This window comes from Triticum dicoccoides, chromosome 4B (assembly GCF_002162155.2).
Source record: "Triticum dicoccoides isolate Atlit2015 ecotype Zavitan chromosome 4B, WEW_v2.0, whole genome shotgun sequence".
In the NCBI taxonomy this organism is placed as follows: Eukaryota; Viridiplantae; Streptophyta; class Magnoliopsida; order Poales; family Poaceae; genus Triticum; species Triticum dicoccoides.
Genome location: NC_041387.1, coordinates 250983164 through 251001965, shown reverse-complemented (window position 1 = coordinate 251001965; position 18802 = coordinate 250983164). Strand labels below are relative to the sequence as shown.

Sequence of the window (18802 nt, the reverse complement as noted above, 5' to 3'; positions counted from 1 at the left end):
TAGATGGACAAGAGTAAAAAACACATGCATCGTCATCATGGAAACGAAATTATATACGAAGAGAAGATCTGGGCGGAATCTTCACCCTGTTAGCTTCTTGCATACCATATTCAAAGAGAAGCTTGTCTCTCATGTCTACCAGCAGAGCCTGACAGAAAATCAACAAGCAGCACAATGTTAAACACCGAGGTGCTAGCTGCATATGATTCCAAGAAAAACTATACCATGCAATTGCTGGACTGAATGAGCAACCTGTCTGTGGGTGAACACCTATTCCATGTACCCATCTTCCATCTCCGTTTTCTTCAGCTCTATCACCAACTTGACCACATCTTCCTTGTTGGTCTTCCCCGTGACACCCAGGATCTGCATGGTAATTTGGCAAAGATGCGCCATAAAAAAGAGGACATATGATCCACTCGCTTTGGGCCTAGAAAATGGTGCTCGGAAATCCTCAGTGGCAGTATACTCCAAACCAAAACGAGCAAGGCGTGTGAAACTATAGGGCGTTGAACTACGATGATAAAATCCATGACTAATTAACATGTAACCATATTAGCAGATCGAGTGACGACTCAGCATGGAAGCAACCGCAGGAGCGCATTTCTGGGAAATTCAAACTCAGAAGCAGAACATGGCCGGGCTGACGGGCTCACCTGGTAGCACATGACGGGGATATCGACGGTGGGTGCGACAGGAGGCTTCTGCATGCTGCAAGCCCATAACCCTCGGCCGCGGCCACCGGCGCGGCGGCCTCCGCTTCCCTCGCGCGCACTACGGCCCCTCATCTTTTCTGAGGCACTTGTTCTTGGAGTAACCTGCAACCAGAACATCCATTCATGCCTATCTTCTCTGAAGTTTGAGGCAGCGATTGATCTACTACAGCGACTGCGACAGTAGAAGGTTTGAGCTACTGTTCTTGTCTAAAACCAAAAAGGAATAAGAAAAATAATATTTGATCATGGTTTTTGCAATTCCTCTAACGAATTTCCGTGAAGTCCTGCTAGATGGTATAAAATGCAAACTTATTATATTATCACTGCCAACCACTAATGCGAATTCTCGACCTTGTTTCCCTCAAAGAATACTTTTCCACATGAAGTTATTTATAAAGAAGGGAATAACTTACACAGTTCTAAAGCTAAAACTTAAAACTACACAATAATTAATAGCTCAAACTCTTGCACACCTTCAGCCAAATAACTACAGAGATGCAGAGTGAAATCATGTAGCACTGCTCATACAAACAGCTCAATTATAAATGCACCTGGGTCTGGAACTCTTGCTCAATTGATCTACCAGCTCCAGCTTCCTCCTCTACTGCTATTTTCCATATTATAATCTCCTCTCCAGCGGCTGTGTCACGTCCATTATCAGACCCTCGATCAACCTGAAGAATGCATCAAACACAGTTATGTGCTGCCTCGTTGACTCCAACCTTCTTAAGAGAAGTAGTATACTTGAAACATCATAATAGAGATGAGAAAATTACACTTTCATACATTAGACAACAAGCCATACACAAAGAGTAAGGAGCACAGGATCATGATAGGCATGCTTGAACACTTAATAAAGGAGCAACAACAGGATTTATTAAGCATATAAGATTTTTTTCTCAACCATGTAATCTACAATCTGTGTTGAACTGCAGTGCACATAGCCTCTCCATATATCCAGAAACAAAGCATCATCAATAAACTTTAGTAAAATCCTATCCATCCAAATTTACCCGATGACTATACATAGCGATTAGTTGTTAAATAGGTAAAAAACTGGGCTAAGCCCTCAATTTTCTGTCAACAAACCACTAAATAAAGAGGCACACCAGGATGTGGTCTGCACACCAAGAAGATGGTGTGGAGGTAATGTGGGTGCAACCCTGTTTTCTTTCAATAGGCGGCTTGCAAATGTGGGCACGACTTCGAATTAGCTAATATCCAGGAAATAAGAACCAATAGGTGGTGAAGAAAGAATAAATAAAGAGCTGAACATTAATGTGTAATATATAACTGTAAAAATGCAGCATCACTGTATTTATCTTCCCAATTTTCATAATGTTTCTGAACGATAAAGCAAACAATAACCAAAAGAACAATTAAAAATATACGTTTGAATTTCGTATTGCGAATCTTGATAACCAAAAGAACATTACATCAGGAAAGAATATGAGTCATTCTGATCTAAGTGTGTTAAATTAATTAGTCAGCAATCTGGTGTAACCAATAATTCTAAAATGTCATTTGGAAACATGTCTCTATTGAATCAACATCGTAGTATCTCAAAAGATTACTCAATGAATAAAATTTCCATGTAACATAATTGGTCGTACAAGAAGACTTACATAGGCATCATGGTATAATAGTTCGGTGTCAAGACTGTATATACATTAGAATTTTCTTCTCGGGCATTGTCACACCCTAGCTAGTTCATGCATTAGAGTGTTGCATCATGTCTATTCTTTCATCAGAAACTTGAAATGGGGATGACAGAACCCCCAGCCCCCTCTGAATCCAACTAGGGTTTACTAAAAATATTTTCAACGAACCTGAAATGCCCTTCCAAAATGTCCATCATTTTTGTCTTGGTTCAGAACCTCTGCCAAAAGTGATGCACAATTTTCTAGGTCATCCTAAGGTCTTTGTATTAAGTCATAAATATTTGAATTTGGGCATTTAAAATTTATAAAATATTTCAAATGCTCAAATATTCCCAAACTAAAATCTTCCTTGCTGGAAATATTCCAACTAAGGACCAGGTGCAGTTTGGTAAATTTTGGAGTTGCCTAGGTATTTTTAGAAATTCAACAAACTTACAGAATAAAAGCAAAAACAGAAATAGGAAAAACTTACCTGGCGCCTACTAACCGGCCCACCTGCCGGCCCAGCCCAGCTGCCGCGCCAGCGAGCTGCTTGGCTCGGCCAGGCAGGCAGGTAGGTGCTCGGCGGCGAGCACCGCATGGGTGCCACGCACCTGGTCGCCGCCTCGCCGCTCCCCTCGTCCAGCTGATGACGGGGATCGATCCCCCTCTCTCCCCCGAACCCCTCGGACATCTCCTCTCCTCCCCAGCTCCTCTCCCTCGCGCTCCCCAGCCATGGCCGACGCCACCGCCGCCGCCCCATCACCATAGCCGCGCTCCCCGCCGTCTGTGCTCCGTCTCGCCGTGTCTAGGAGCTCCGCCGCCATCCTCTTTGTCGAGCTAGCCGAGCCCCACGTGCTCGTGTGGCCCGAGTCCACCGCACCGACTTCGCCCAAGTCTGCCGTCGCCGGAGATCCCCTTCAACGCCGTCGCCGCATCAGTCCTTCCCCGACCCCGCCGGTTGCCTCCACGAGTGCCCTGTGAGCCTAGCTACCTCCCCTTCCCTTCCTCTCTCGCCCCCGAGCTGTGTAGCAACCGCACGAAGACCACCCGCATGCACCGCCGCGGAGATCGTCGCCGATGTGCTCCCGGCCATCCTCCGGTCACCTCTCGGTGTCCATCGCACTCACCACGTCGCGTAGGGTCTAACCATACACTCCCCGCACCTCATCGCACACCCTAGCCCCGAGTTCGCCTCCACCCGAACTCCGGCGGCCGCCTAGGTCGTCGCCGGCGCCGATTCCGGCCACCTCGACCCCAACTAACTCCACCAAGAGCTGCGGTTTGTCCCCAGCTCCACCTAGATGCCTTCCGCGACCCATTTGGTGGCCGGAACGGCCAAAATCACTTCCGCCGCCGCGTCGGGCTCGCCGGCGGCTAAACGCCGGTGCAGCCGACTTGACTTTGACCACAGGTGGGCCCTGGTTGACTCTGTTGAGTCAATGATAGGTGGGGCCCAGCCCTGTTAACTAATCCGGTTTAGTTCTAATTATTTTTTTAGTTAAACTAATTGCACTAACACCCTGGACCCACTGGTCAGTTTGACCTGGACCAGTCTGTTCACTTGCTGAGGTCAACATGACATCATGCTGACGCAGTAATCCTTTTGTGGAATTAAAATAAATCTAAAATGATTTATAAATTTCAGAAAATGTTCTAAACTTCAAAAATTCATAGTAATTCAACCATAGCTCCAAATGCAAAGTGTTATATATGAAAAATGATCAGAAAAATCCAACCTATCCATCTGTACTGGTTTCATGCATGTTTAAACAAGCTAACCTACTGTTTATTGAAGAACAAGTTAAAGCCCCTTAAATGACCATATATGAGTTTGGAAATTGAATCTTTGGTTCAAAATGGTTCAAACCCATCTGGTCTTAGTTGCATTAGCCCAACACACTCATATTTCCATGTATCATGCATGCATCATGTTGTTGCATATTGTTTGGTGATGTTGTGTATCGGTGTTCTCTGCGGCAGGTTCTGCCTCCGAGGAGTACCACGATTACCCTAATGAAGAACAATATCAGTGCATCGACCCACCAGGCAAGCAACCAACCATTTGATCATATTGATACAATCCCATGTTCTCACTCCTGCTCTCTTTTAGTGCATTAAGACAACGCGTTTCAAACTGTTGTGTGCTACGGTAGTTGAACCCATTTCCTCTGCATGACCTGTCATTGCCACAGTAACTAGATGAAACCCACTAGCATGTGTAGGAGTTGTTTGAGCCATATGTATGTGTTGTTCCTACATTGCTATGCCTGCTATGCTTAGAGTCGTGTCAGGTCTGGTTCATCTGGGTGATGGGCTAGAGTGAAATGATCATGCCGGAAATGAGAGTGATGTGGTGAACACGATTTGGTAAAGGTATCAATGAGAGGCCATGTAGGAGTACATGGTGGGTTGTTTCATTGAAGCCGACCTTAAGCACTGAGATCTGTATGCGTGATTTAAGATTCAGCTACTACCATGCATTGGGCCCTGAAATATGACCCCGCTCGACTTCTTATTCACTTTAGTCCTCTGTCCAGGAGTTGCAAGTAGTTTCTGGTGTTTGTAGCCTACTGGAGGCCGTGGACAGCAATGACCGTAGGGGTGGGCTGTGATGCGGTAGGTACGTGGCACGGTGTACCGGATACCCGTTAGGTATCTCGGGAACCCTGTACACATCGTTCGGGGCCGTATGGGAAACCTCGGCCGGACTCCCTGCGGATGGAACCTGGATAGGCGATAAACCTGGACTAGAGACTTAGGTGTTTAGGTAGGTCGTGGTCTACACCCACGTCGGCTTTTGCTTGAAGTCTGCCGAGCACATGTCGTGTGCAGACGCTAAGTGGTGGAAACATGTATGAAGAAGTACACCCCTACAGGGTTAGCATGATCTATTCGAATAGTCACGTCCGCGGTAAAGGACTACTTGGTTGCTTATACAGTTCATAGACAAGTAAATGGATACTACTAAAAATCTCAAGATAAGCGTGAGTGCCGAGGATGGCTCTTCCGTAGGATGACGGAGGTGGATCCTCGGTGGTGTATTGAAGTGGTGAGTAGTGGACTCGTGTGCGCAAAACCATTTCAAGTTGGTGTATCGTAGGATAGCTTAGCCAAGAGTCAAAGCTGGCTTCCTACAATAACTCCACCAACCCTTCTTGATAATGTGCATGTATGTAGGATCTGATGTAAGTCTTGCTGAGTACCTTTGTACTCATGTTGCTTTAATTTACATTTTTCAGAAGACGCTGCAACCCCTTCTGATGGGTTCTTCGTAGACGTTGACATCGATGAGTAGATCGAGGCCCAGGTGGTGATCCTGAGCTTGTGAAGGACCACGTAGTATAGCCAGGCTTTTCCAAGCCTCTTTTATTTTACTAGTTGTCTGTATTCAGACAAGTTACTTCCGCTGTTGGCTTGTATGTCTGTATGACTTGAGTGCTGGGTCGTGTGACCCGTACTTGTGTGTATGATATGTATGGCTCTCTGAGCCTTAAATAAAGTACTGGTGTCGTAGAGTCATGTTGTGATGCCTTGTTGTATTTGCACATATCGAGCATATTGTGTGTATGATTGAAATGCTTGGTATGTGTGGGATCTGACTATCTAGTTGTTTATTCTTAGTAGCCTCTCTTACTGGGAAATGTCTCCTAGTCTCTCCACTGAGCCTTGGTAGCTTGCTACTGCTCCGGAACACTTAGGCTGGTCGGCATGTGTCCTTCTTCGTTCCTGTGTCTGTACCTTCGGGGAAATATCACGCGATGGATACCGGAGTCCTGTTAGCCCGCTACAGCCCGGTTTACCGGAGTCTTGTTAGCCCAGTGCTACAGCCCGGATTCACTTGCTGATGACCGACACGTTCGATGCTGGGTCATGGATGCCTGTCCCTGTAAGGCTGTGCCACTTTGGGTTTACGACTAGCCATGTCAGCCCGGGCTCTTTACCATATGGATGCTAGGGACACTATCATATACGTGTGCCAAAAGGCACAAACGGTCCCGGGCAAAGGTAAGACGACACCCGTGGGAATACCGTGCGTGAGGCCGCAAAGTGATATGAGGTGTTACATGCTAGATCGATGTGGCATCGAGTCGGGGTCCTGACAGCGTTGGCATCAGAGCCGGACTGCCTGTAGGTTCTCCAAGCCAAACTGGTCAATGTTGAGTCTAAAAATTCTTTAGTTATATATAGGGGAATTGTTTGTGGGATGGAACGTAAGGCTCTTTTTACTCCTTTATCTCATAACATTCTGATCTGAGTCAGTCTATTCTTCTACCGGGGGTTAAGGACTAGGATCCCTCCCCTCTATCAGGTTCACGTGTTACTAATCAGTAGTACCTTATAGGTTTGATGGTTACAAGCCTAGTTCAGCTCTACTACCCCATTATGTTGCTAAGATGGACCCAGAACCTTGATATGATGTTGTTGAGTGTCTATGCAATTCTTTGTCAAATGCCTCAAAATCCCTTTTGAGCATTTACAGCCGTTATGCTGTCCAATTTCTACTAGAAATCTTAATATCTTGTGTTTATCATGTTCCAGATGGCGACCCGTCCTCAGAATCAAGTGGTTCATTTGACTCAATGTCTAGATGTACCCCGCCATACTGCTATGTTGGTCCGGGTAATGACTGAGGCAGGGTACCGTTGGTATCCTGAGTACACGGTCGAAGAGCAATTCCAAGACTTTAATCAAAGTCAATATATTTGCATTGTCAGGATATTTCCATCTTATCCTGGATCTACCGAGCCCCTTCACTGCTCCTATGCACTCGGGGTTACTATTGAGATGGCTGTGCAGGATGCTGCCTACTCTATGATGACCATCATGCGAGTCAGGACTGGCATATTTCGAGACTCTGACTTCCGGTATATGCCAGCTTCACTCCCGGGAGCACAAGGGTATCTCCAGGCTATCTATGCTGACTCCACTCAGGAGGATTCACGAACCCGCACCAACCCTGCTCCCCCAGAGCAGGCCGAAGGCAGCAGAGCTGGGGGAACAAACCTGCCTCAACCACCCTCTCTGGCCGAAGTTATGCTAGAAGCCAAGAGAAACAAGCGGGAGACTAACCGTTTGTTGGAGCGCATCGAGCAAAACACAGCACACCATCAGAGGAATAACTTGGTGTCACTCAGTGATTTCATCAAGTTACATCCACCCACTTTCCACCACTCCGTCGAGCCTCTCGACGCCGATGACTGGCTTCGCAATATTACTCACAAACTACGTTCTGCGTTAGTAGCTGAGGCTGATAAGGTCACCTTTGCTGCATATCATCTTGAAGGCCCCGCCAGTCTCTGGTGGGAGAACTATGGAGCTATGCGCCCAGCGGGCCATGTCACTACTTGGGCTGAATTCAGCGAGGCTTTCCGTGAACATCACATTCCGGAGGGTCTCATAGACCGTAAACGTTAGGAGTTCTGCAGTTTCACTCAAGGTCGACTTTCTGTGGATGCTTACAGCAGGGAGTTCGGTAACCTTGCACGATATGCAACTGAGGAAGTCTCTACTGATGCCAAGAAGCAAGCAAGGTTCCGTAAGGGACTTAGTCCTGAGCTTCGCCGCGACCTCCGTCTGCATGAGTGCACATCTTTTCAGAAGCTTGTTAACAAAGCCATCAGTGCTGAGTCTGGTCAGACCGATTATGAAGCAACACGCAAGCATGGCCTTGACATGGGTTCCTCATCCGGTGCTGGTCCTCAGAAGCGCCGCGTGTGGGTGCCTAACACTGCCCTGCCACCCAGGTTCACACCGAGGCCATCCTTCCAGGCGCCTCGCACCGCTCAACAGTTTGCACCAACCAAGCCCTATGGTGGTCCAACCAACAGTGCTCCCCCACGTACCAGCTCTGTGACTTGCTTTAAGTGTGGGGAATCGGGCCACTACCTGCGCGAGTGTCCCCAGACCAACCCCAACCATTCTGGAAAAGCTGTTGGCCGTGGCAAGCCGACAGGAAAAGTGTTCTACGCCAAGCCGGCCACCGCTGCACATGGCCATGTCAATTGTATCTCTGCCGAAGAAGCTCAAGAGGATCCCAACGTCGTTCTTGGTACGCTCCTTGTTAATTGCCACCCGGCATCTGTTCTTTTCGATACAGGAGCATCTCATTCATTTATATCCGAGAGCTATGCTCGTCTGCATAACACCACATTCTGTGAGATGCCCACCTCTATGGTAATTCAAACCCCGGGATCCAAATGGCAACTTCTAGAGTAAGCCATGGGAATGAAATTCAAGTCGACAGGTGTCAGGACCCCGACTCAATGCCACATCGATCTAGCATGTAACACCTCATATCACTTTGCGGCCTCACGCACGGTATCCCCACGGGTGTCGCCTTACCTTTGCCCGGGACCGTTTGCGCCTTTTGGCACACGTATATGATGGTGTCGCTAGCATCCATATGATAAAAATCCCGGGCTAACATGGCTAGTCGTAAACCCAAAGTGGCACTAACTTACAGGGACAGGCATCCATGACCCAGCATCGAACGTGTCGGTCATCAGCGAGTGAATCCAGGCTGTAGCACTGGGCTAACAGGACTCCGGTGAACCGGGCTGTAGCGGGCTAACAGGACTCCGGTATTCATCGCGTGACATTTCCCCGAAGGGACAGACATAGGATAGAAGAAGGACACATGCCGGCCAGCCCAAGTGTTCCGGAGCAGTAGCAAGCTACCAGGGCTCAGTGGAAGCACTAGGACACATTTCCCGGTAAGAGAGACTACCAAGGATAAACAACTAGATAGTCAGATCCCACACATAGCAATACACATTACACGTACGCATAACATGCAAGTATGTGCTGTACAACATGGCATCACAACATAACTCAACAACTCATATAGATAAGGCTCAAAGAGCCATCATAGCATTATTACAAACAGGGGTCACATGACCCAACATTCAGAGCAATCAAGCAACAAACGGAAGCATTACATGTCTGAGTACAGACATCTATAAATGAAAAAGGCTGAAAGCCTGACTATCTACAACGTCCGATCAAGATCGTAGCTGAGGTACAAGCTACTTGTCGAAGTCCATGAGAACACTAGTAAGACTGAAGTCTCCGCTGCAAAAACATAAATAAAGCAACATGAGTACAAAGGTACTCAGCAAGACTTACATCAGATCCTATCATACATGCATGTGTATCAAGGGGGTAATGTGGGGTTTAGTTGCAGCAAGCCAGCTTTGACTCTGTGGCTAACCTGTTCTACGACTACCAGAACTTCTTGAGGTGATATGGCGCACACGAGTCCACTAATCACCACACAATACACTACTATGGATTCATCCCCGTCTCCCTACGAGAAGGCCATCCATATCACTCACACTTGTCTTGAGCATTTTATAGTATCCACTTCAAGTTGTCTATGTACCATGTAAGCATCCAAGAAGTCCATATCCGCGGACCCGGCTATTCGAATAGATCATGTTAACCCTGCAGGGGTGTACTTCTTCACACACGCTCTCGCCACTTACCACCATGTACACGTCATGTATCTCGGCAACCTTCAAGCGGAAGCCTGGCGAGGGTGTCGGCCACGACCTGACTAACCACACAAGACTCTAGTCCAAGTTTATCGCCTATTCGGGTTCCATCCGCAAGGAGATCCGGCCGGGGTGTCGCTCACGGCCCCAAACGATGTGAGCAGGGTTCCCAAGCCCACCATCCGGGTGCCACTTGGTACACCGTGCCACCTGTGCCTAGTCTGTCCCAAGCCCACCCTGCCGGGTGCCACTTGGTAGAAAAATAGCACTACCTACAAACACCAGAAACTAGTTGCGACACCTGGATAGAGATCAAGTTGGTTAATAAGTCGAGAGGGCTTGGAGCGCCCGGAGCCCAATGTGTGGTAGTATCGAGTCATTGGACAACATACATAGAACTCAGGGCTTAAGGACGGTTCCAGTGAGGCAACCCACCATGTACTCCTACATGGCCTCTCACCGCTACCTTTACCAAATCGTGTTCACACACTTAACTCTCAGCACCAGAACATATCGTAACACTCCAATTCATTCCCAATGAATCAGACCTGACACAACTCTAAGCAATAGCAGGCATAGCATGGTAGGAACACAACGGTGGCTTCAATCAACTCCTACACATGCTAGTGGGTTTCAACTATTTACTGTGGCAATGACAGGTCATGCAGAGGAATGGGTTTCAACTACCGCAGCACAAAGTAGCAGATGAATCATTGTTGTCCTAATGCAATAACTGAGAGCAGGAGCGAGAGAGTAGGGTTTTATCGAAATGAACAAGGGGGTTTGCTTGCCTGGTAGATCAACAAGGGAGGCACTGCTTCATAGACAGGTACTCTGGAACAGACTCCGGAGCAGGACCTATCGAGAAGGAACAGTGTCGGCAATCAATACACAAGCATATGCAACAATATGATGCATGAACATGGCATGAAGATGTGATGTTGTTTGAGCTAATGCAACTAGTAATCATTTGGTTTGAAATCCATTTGAACCCAAAAGCTCAAATGCACTTCCAAAGTAGGCTCTTATATATGCCATAATGTGTTTTCCCATATACAGCATGTATAAGTTGGTTTGTCATGCATGAAACTAGTACAGATGGAAAGATTGCATTTTTTGATAATTTTTCATATATAAATTATTTTAATCTGAGCTACGGTTGAATTGATATGAATTTTTGAAGTTTAAATCAATTTCTGGAATTTCCTGAATTAAAATAATTCCAGAAAATAAATAATTGCGTCAGCATTGAGTAAGCATGACGTCAGCAAGTCAACTGCAGCTGACTGGGTCAAACCTGACGTGTGGGGTCCACACGTCAGTGACAGGGGGTTAAACAGGGTTAGTTTAATCCTAATTAAAAAGGTTAGTGGCGCTAGGGCCCACTGTCAGTGAGACAACTAATTAACTGAGTTAAATAGCGCTAACTAAACTAATACCTAAACTAAACAGGGGCATGGCCCACGCGTCAGTGACCCTGGGGGGGTCAAACCCAGGTCAAACAAGTCAAACCCGCCGGCGGTTAGTCGCCGGCGAGGTCCGCGGTGTACTTGTGCCCCGGGTTTCCTCTGTGGTGCTCCAAATAGCGCGCGGCTAGGCGCGTTGGAGAGCCAGTTCGATGGCGCGTCGGGCGGTGGCCGTGGCTGGGCCTGGGGTGGCCGGAGTCGACGGCGGCGAGTTCGGCTGCGGCTGCCGGAGTTCGGGATAGCGCGGGCGTGGGGCTGCAGCTCGCGTTCGAGCGAACGGAGAGCACAGGCGGTAGCTACGAGGCAGCAGGAGCACGTCGGAGCTACTACGCGAGGCGGAGGTGCTCGGGGGCACGGAGCTCGCCGGCCATGGCGGACGGCGGCTTCGGGCGCTCGCGGGGCAGCGGCTACAGGGCGCGCGCGAGAGAGAGAGGTGAGGGGAAAGGAAGAGGGGCTCACGGCGGACTCGCAGAGCAGGCCAGTGTGCTCGGGGACGTCCTGCGTGCGGCGAATCAACGGTGATGGCGATCTGCGGCGGCCGGAGGTGATGAAGGCGACGGCGTCGGCGATGGAGCGCGTCCCTGGTCACTTGGCTCGTCGAGGACGATGCGGACGACGAGGCGGAGCTTCTAGGCTCGGCGGAGGGCGAGGGGAGGCGGGTGGCCGCGGCAACGGCGAGCGGCGGCGGTGATGGCGCTCGGGTGTGCGAGGGAGAGAGCAGGGGGAGAGGAGGAGCACGGGGGGGAAGAGTGAGAGGGGTCGGGGCGGTGCGTGGCATCTCAAGAGGCGTCCAGATGAGGAGGGGAGAAGGCAGGCAAGCAGGGAGGCTGGTGGCGTGGCGCGGCGGAGCGCGCGCGCGTCAGGCACGCGCCCATCCCCCTGTTGAGGACGAAGATGATAGAGGAGGGGCCAGTGGGCTGGGCCGGCGCTGGCTGCTGCTGGGCTGCACAGGGAGGAGGCCCAGGTAGGTTTCTCCTCTTTTTGTCTCTTTTCTAATATTCTGACATATGTTTTGATTTAGTAATAATACTGAATCAATTTATTTCCTTATGCCAATTTTTAAAGGAACTAGTGGCATTATTCCAGAGCTCCCCAACAAGTGGCATAATTTTTGGACATATATTAATATATATAACTAATATATTTCCAATGCAAATATTTATGCATTAATTCCAAATGGCCAAAATAAATACTTATGAGCTCCTAAAAATATTGGTTTGATTTTTATCTCTGTCCAATATTTTCAGAGGGCAACATGAACATTTTCTTGGACCTTTTTGGAGCAATTTTTATTTGGGTCATTTCAAAAATGATTCTGAGGGTTCCACCAATCCTCATTTCAAAATTAAATGGAATTTTAAACATGATCCACAAATGACTAGCTAGTCTAGGTCATACCAGAACTAGGGATGTGACAACTCGCCCCCACTTGGAAGAATCTCGTCCCGAGATTCAGGGGTTGACGGAAAGAAAGCGGGGTATTCCAGTCGAAGACGATCTTCTCGCTCCCAAGTAGCTTCTCTCTCGGAATGATGAGACCACTGAACCTTGAGAAACTTGATGTTCTGACGTCGAGTGACACGCTCTGCTTGATCAAGAATGCGAACCGGGTACTCTCGGTATGTGAGGTTATCTTGGAGATCAAGCATTTTGTGGTCCACTCCGCGGATGGGATCCGAGAAGTAACGCCTGAGTTGAGAGACGTGGAAGACATCATGAACTCGAGAAAGATGTGGGGGTAGTTCCAACTGGTAGGCAACCTCTCCTTGTTTAGGGAGAATGCGAAAAGGACCAATGTAACGAGGAGCCAACTTGCCCTTGATACCGAAATGATGGGTACCCTTCAAAGGAGTAACCTGAAGGTAAGCCTTGTCGCCAATTTCATAAGCCACTTCCTTATGACGACGGTCATACTGGCTCTTTTGACGAGATTGGGCTGTTTTCAAATTCTCACGAATGATGCGAACTTGCTCTTCTGCCTCCTGGATCATGTCCGGTCCAAAGAATTATCTTTCACCGGTTTCTGACCAGTTCAAAGGTGTTCGACATCTTCGTCCATAGAGAACCTCAAAAGGAGCTTTCTTGAGGCTGGATTGATAGCTATTGTTATAAGCAAACTCGGCAAAAGGAAGACATTTCTCCCAATCCATACCGAATGAGATAACGCAAGCTCTAAGCATGTCTTCGAGAATTTGGTTGACCCGTTCCACCTGACCACTCGACTGAGGGTGGAAAGCGGTACTGAAGGAAAGATGGGTTCCCATGGCAGTTTGGAAACTCTCCCAGAAATGAGAAGTGAAAAGACTACCACGGTCTGAATTGATCTCTAGTGGAACACCATGGAGTGATACTATTCGAGAAATATATAAGTCAGCGAGCTGACTAGCAGTGATACTCTCTCGAACAGGTAGGAAGTGAGCCACTTTGGAAAGACGATCAATGACTACGAAGATAGCATTATTCCCTCTCTTGGTCCTGGGAAAGCCGGTGATGAAGTCCATACCAACTTTATCCCATTTCCATTCAGGAATAGCTAAAGGCTCAAGGGTGCCAGCAGGTCTTTGATGCTCTGCCTTAACGCGACGACAAACGTCACATTTAGCAATGAACTCAGCGATTTCTCTCTTCATCCTAGTCCACCAGAACCTCTGGCGTAGGTCCTGATACATCTTAGTACTACCGGGATGAATCGTGAGAGGAGATTCATGCGCCTCCTGAAGAATCAATTGTCGCAGATGTTGATTCTTGGGAACCACCAAGCGATTCTCAAAGAAAACAACACCATGATCATCCATAGAGAAACATCCACCAACTCCCTTCTTAATGTTTCTCTTGATCCGAGAGATTCCTGTGTCTTGCTTTTGAGCAGCGACAATCCGATCTTCAAGATCAGGTTTCGCCACCAAGGTAGAAAGGAATCCGTGAGGAGCAATGTGAAGATTAAGCTTACAGAATTCCTCATGGAGAAGTGGTTGGCTTTGCTGCAGCATGAGATTGTTGCAATAGGATTTACGGCTTAGAGCATCAGCCATGACATTGGCTTTTCCTGGGGTGTAGGTAATTCCTAGATCATAATCTGTGATCAACTCCAACCAACGTCTCTGCCTAAGGTTCAAATCTGGTTGGGTGAAAATATACTTGAGACTCTGGTGATCGGTGTAGATCTCGCAACGTTTACCAAGAAGGTAATGTCGCCAGGTCTTGTGCATAGACTACGGCTGCAAGCTCTAGATCATGTGTAGGATAATTCTCCTCATGTGGATGCAACTGTCGAGATGCATAGGCAATCACATGACGATCCTGCATAAGAATGCAACCTAGTCCCTGTCGTGAGGCATCGCAGTAGATAATAAAGTCTTTAGTGAAATCCGGTGGCACAAGTATGGGAGCAGAAGTCAGGTGCCTTTTCAGTTCCTGAAAACTGTATTCACACTATGGGGACCACTCAAACTTTTTATCTTTCTTGAGAAGTTCCGTGAGGGGTTTGGCTACTTTGGAGAAGTTTTCAACAAAGCGGCGACAATAGCTGGCTAGACCAAGGAAACTCCTAACTTGTTTGACTGTTTCAGGTGGAGTCCAATCAAGAACGGCCTTAACTCTCTCGGGATTGACAGCAATGCCCTTACCAGAGATCACGTGGCCTAGATAGGTCACTTCTGGCAACCAAAATTCACACTTGGAGAACTTGGCATAAAGGTGGTTCTCTCTGAGTTTTTCTAGCACAAGTCTAAGATGTTCGGCATGCTCTTCCTCGTTCTTCGAGTAAATAAGAATATCATCGAGGTAAACCACGACGAACTTATCTAAGTACTCCATGAAGATCGAGTTCATCAAGCGGGAGAATGTGGCTAGGGCGTTGGTTAGGCCAAAGGACATGACGGTGTACTCGTACTGGCCATAACGAGTGACAAAAGCTGTCTTGGGAATGTCCCCATTTTTGATCTTAATTTGGTGGTATCCTAACCTCAAATCCATCTTGGAGAAGACTGAGGATCCAGCGAGCAGATCATACAGATCGTTGATCCTGGGGAGCGGATATTTGTTCTTTATCGTGACCAAATTAACGGGACGATAATCTACAACCATCCGGTCCGTACCATCCTTCTTCTTGACGAAGAGGATGGGGCAAGCCCAAGGAGAAGAACTAGGACGGATGAAACCTTTTTGCAAGGACTCATCAAGTTGTTTCTTAAGCTCGGCTAGTTCTAAGGGTGCCATCTTGTAAGGTCTCCTGGAGATTGGAGCTGTTCCTGGGATAAGATCTATGACGAACTCTACATCTCTGTCAGGTGGAACACCTGGCAGTTCCTCTGGAAAGACATCCGGAAAGTCACGGACTACCGGGATATCTTCAAGATCTGGAAGAGGGCTGGCATTAAGAGAATAGAGCTGACGCTTTGCAACTCTAGTGGAGACAGTGACTATCTTGCCAGATGGGTGTGTAAGCTGAACAGATCTGGTGTAACAATCAATCTTGGCATGATGAGCTGTCATCCAGTCCATACCCAAGATGATGTTAATATCTGAGGACTTGAGGGCTACAAGTGATGCAAGGAATACAAGTCTGTCAACAAGGATTTCGTTACCATGGCTTACACTAGAGGTTTGCCATTTGGATCCAGGAGTTTGGATGACTAGCGGAGTTGGCATATCACAAAATGACAGGTTGTGCAAACGGGCATAGCCTTCAGAAATGAAGGAGTGAGATGCTCCAGTATCGAATAGAACTGATGCTGGGTGACAATTGACAAGGAGTGTACCAAGAACGACATCTGGATCATCATGAGCGTCTTTAGCTGAGACGTGATGCACACGTCCCCGTTCAGTGGGGGCTGACTTGACATTGATTGTGACGCCCCCGATTCAATCGTACACTAATCATGCACGCAAATGTGTACGGTCAAGATCAGGGACTCACGGGAAGATATCACAACACAACTCTACAAATAAAATAAGTCATACAAGCATCATAATACAAGCCAGGGGCCTCGAGGGCTCGAATACAAGTGCTCGATCATAGACGAGTCAGCGGAAACAACAATATCTGAGTACAGACATAAGTTAAACAAGTTTGCCTTAAGAAGGCTAGCACAAACTGGGATACAGATCGAAAGAGGCGCAGGCCTCCTACCTGGGATCCTCCTAAACTACTCCAGGTCGTCGTCAGCGGGCAGCACGTAGTAGTAGGCACCTCTGGTGTAGTAGGGGTCGTCGTCGACGGTGGCGTCTGGCTCCTGGGCTCCAGCATCTGGTTGCGACAACCAGAAAGAAAGGAAGAGGGAAAAGGGGGGGGGAGAAAGCAACCGTGAGTACTCATCCAAAGTACTCGCAAGCAAGGAGCTACACTACATATGCATGGGTATATGTGTAAAGGGCCATATCGGTGGACTGAACTGCAGAATGCCAGAATAAAAGGGGGATAGCTAATCCTGTCGAAGACTACGCTTCTGGCAGCCTCCGTCTTGCAACATGTAGAAGAGAGTAGATTGAAGTCCTCCAAGTAGCATCTCCAAGTAGCAACTCCAAGAAGCATCGCATAGCATAATCCTACCCGGCGATCCTCCCCTCGTATCCCTGAGGGAGAGCGACCACCGGTTGTATCTGGCACTTGGAAGGGTGTGTTTTATTAAGTATCCGGTTCTAGTTGTCATAAGGTCAAGGTACAACTCCAAGTCGTCCTGTTACCGAAGATCACGGCTATTCGAATAGATTAACTTCCCTGCAGAGGTGCACCAACTTACCCAACACGCTTGATCCCATTTGGCCGGACACACTTTCCTGGGTCATGCCCGGCCGCGGAAGATCAACACGTCGCAGCCCCACCTAGGCAAAACAGAGAGGCCAGCACGCCGGTCTAAACCTAAGCGCGCAGGGGTCTGGGCCCATCGCCCTGAGCACACCTGCACGTTGCGTGGGCGGCCGAAAGCAGACCTAGCCTAGTGGCGTTCCAGTCCAATTCGGCGCGCGCCGCTCCGTCGCTGACGTCTGAAGTGCTTCGGCTGATACCACGACGTCGGGATACCCATAACTACTCCCGCGTAGATGGTTAGTGCGTATAAGCTCGTAGCCAACTCAGATCAAATACCAAGATCTCGTTAAGCGTGTTAAGTATCCGCGAATGCCGAACAAGGCCAGGCCCACCTGTCTCCTAGGTGGTCTCAACCTGCCATGTCGCTCCGCCACAAAGTAACAGTCGGGGGCCGTCGGGAACTCAGGCCCACCACTACCTGGATGGAGCCACCTGCCCCTTCTGCCCCCATCTCCAAACAGTATCACCAGTAATGTAACAGTGTAAAGTATATAGTATATGCCCGTGATCACCTCCCGAAGTGATCACAGCCCAGTAGTATAGCATGGCAGACGGACAAGAGTGTAGGGCCACTGATGGAACACTAGCATCCTATACTAAGCATTTAGGATTGCGGGTAAGGTATCAATGACTGTAGCAACAATGACAGGCTATGCATCAGAATAGGATTAACGGAAAGCAGTAACATGCTACACTACTCTAATGCAAGCAGTATAGAGAAGAGTAGGCGATATCTGGTGATCAAAGGGGGGGGCTTGCCTGGTTGCTCTGGCAAGAGAGAGGGGTCGTCAACTCCGTAGTCGAACTGGGCAGCAGCAGCGTCGGTCTCGTAGTCTACCGAAGAGAAGAGGGGGAAGAAACAATAAATACAGTGCAAACATAAGCAAGATGACGCAAGACATGACAACGGTGCTAGGTGTGTCCTAACGCAGTATGAGGTGATGCCGGCGAAGGGGGAAAGCATCCGGGAAAGTATTCCCGGTGTTTCGCGTTTTCAGACAGATGAACCGGAGGGGGAAAGTTGCGTGTTTGATATGTTAGGGGTGTGTGGTGGACGAACGGGCATATCCGGAATCGTCTCGTCGTTCTGAGCAACTTTCATGTTGAAAATAATTTAATCCGAGTTACGAATTAAAAGATATGATTTTCTAAAGATTTTATTGATTTGTGGAATTTAATTAATTATTTAATCCAACATTATCCAGAATAGTAAATGCTGATGTCAGCATGACATCAGGGTGATGTCAGCAGTCAACGTTGACCATTGACCTGGTCAACCTGGCGTGTGGGTCCAGTGGGACCCACCTGTCATTCTCTGTTTAGTTTAATTACAGATTAGTTAATTTAGTTAGTGATTAGGTTAATCTAATCAGGATTAATTAACTTAATTACTTACTTAATTAATTAATATTTTAATTATTTTAGTTATTGTTTATTTATTTATTTAATATATTTATTTATTTATTTATTTTAATTCCTTTTTTCTTTTTTTTCTTTTTTCTTTAAAACGTTCTGGGGTGGGGCCCCAAGGTCAGTGGCTCAGGGGGAGCCCTAACGGGCGAACGGGCACCGGTCCCGGGCGCACCCGAGCGGGCACTCGCCCGTAGGGCGGGACGAGGCCACCGGGGCACCGACGGCGGGGCACGCCGGCGCGGCTAGCCGGGGCCATGGCGGG

At 48.0% G+C, this 18802-nt stretch overlaps 1 protein-coding gene across 1 annotated transcript in view; it reads right to left on the bottom strand.

Moving 5' to 3' along the window:
• Window positions 1-270: 270 nt before the first annotated feature.
• LOC119292643 overlaps window positions 271-18802 on the bottom strand; it is a 58710-nt gene continuing 40178 nt past the window's right edge. The window contains exons 2-4 of the mRNA XM_037571409.1: window positions 1268-1390; window positions 657-818; window positions 271-366 (exon numbers count right to left, since the gene is read on the bottom strand). Of these exons, the coding sequence (XP_037427306.1) occupies window positions 271-366; window positions 657-818; window positions 1268-1390 (381 nt within the window). The remainder of the gene's footprint in view (window positions 367-656; window positions 819-1267; window positions 1391-18802) is intronic.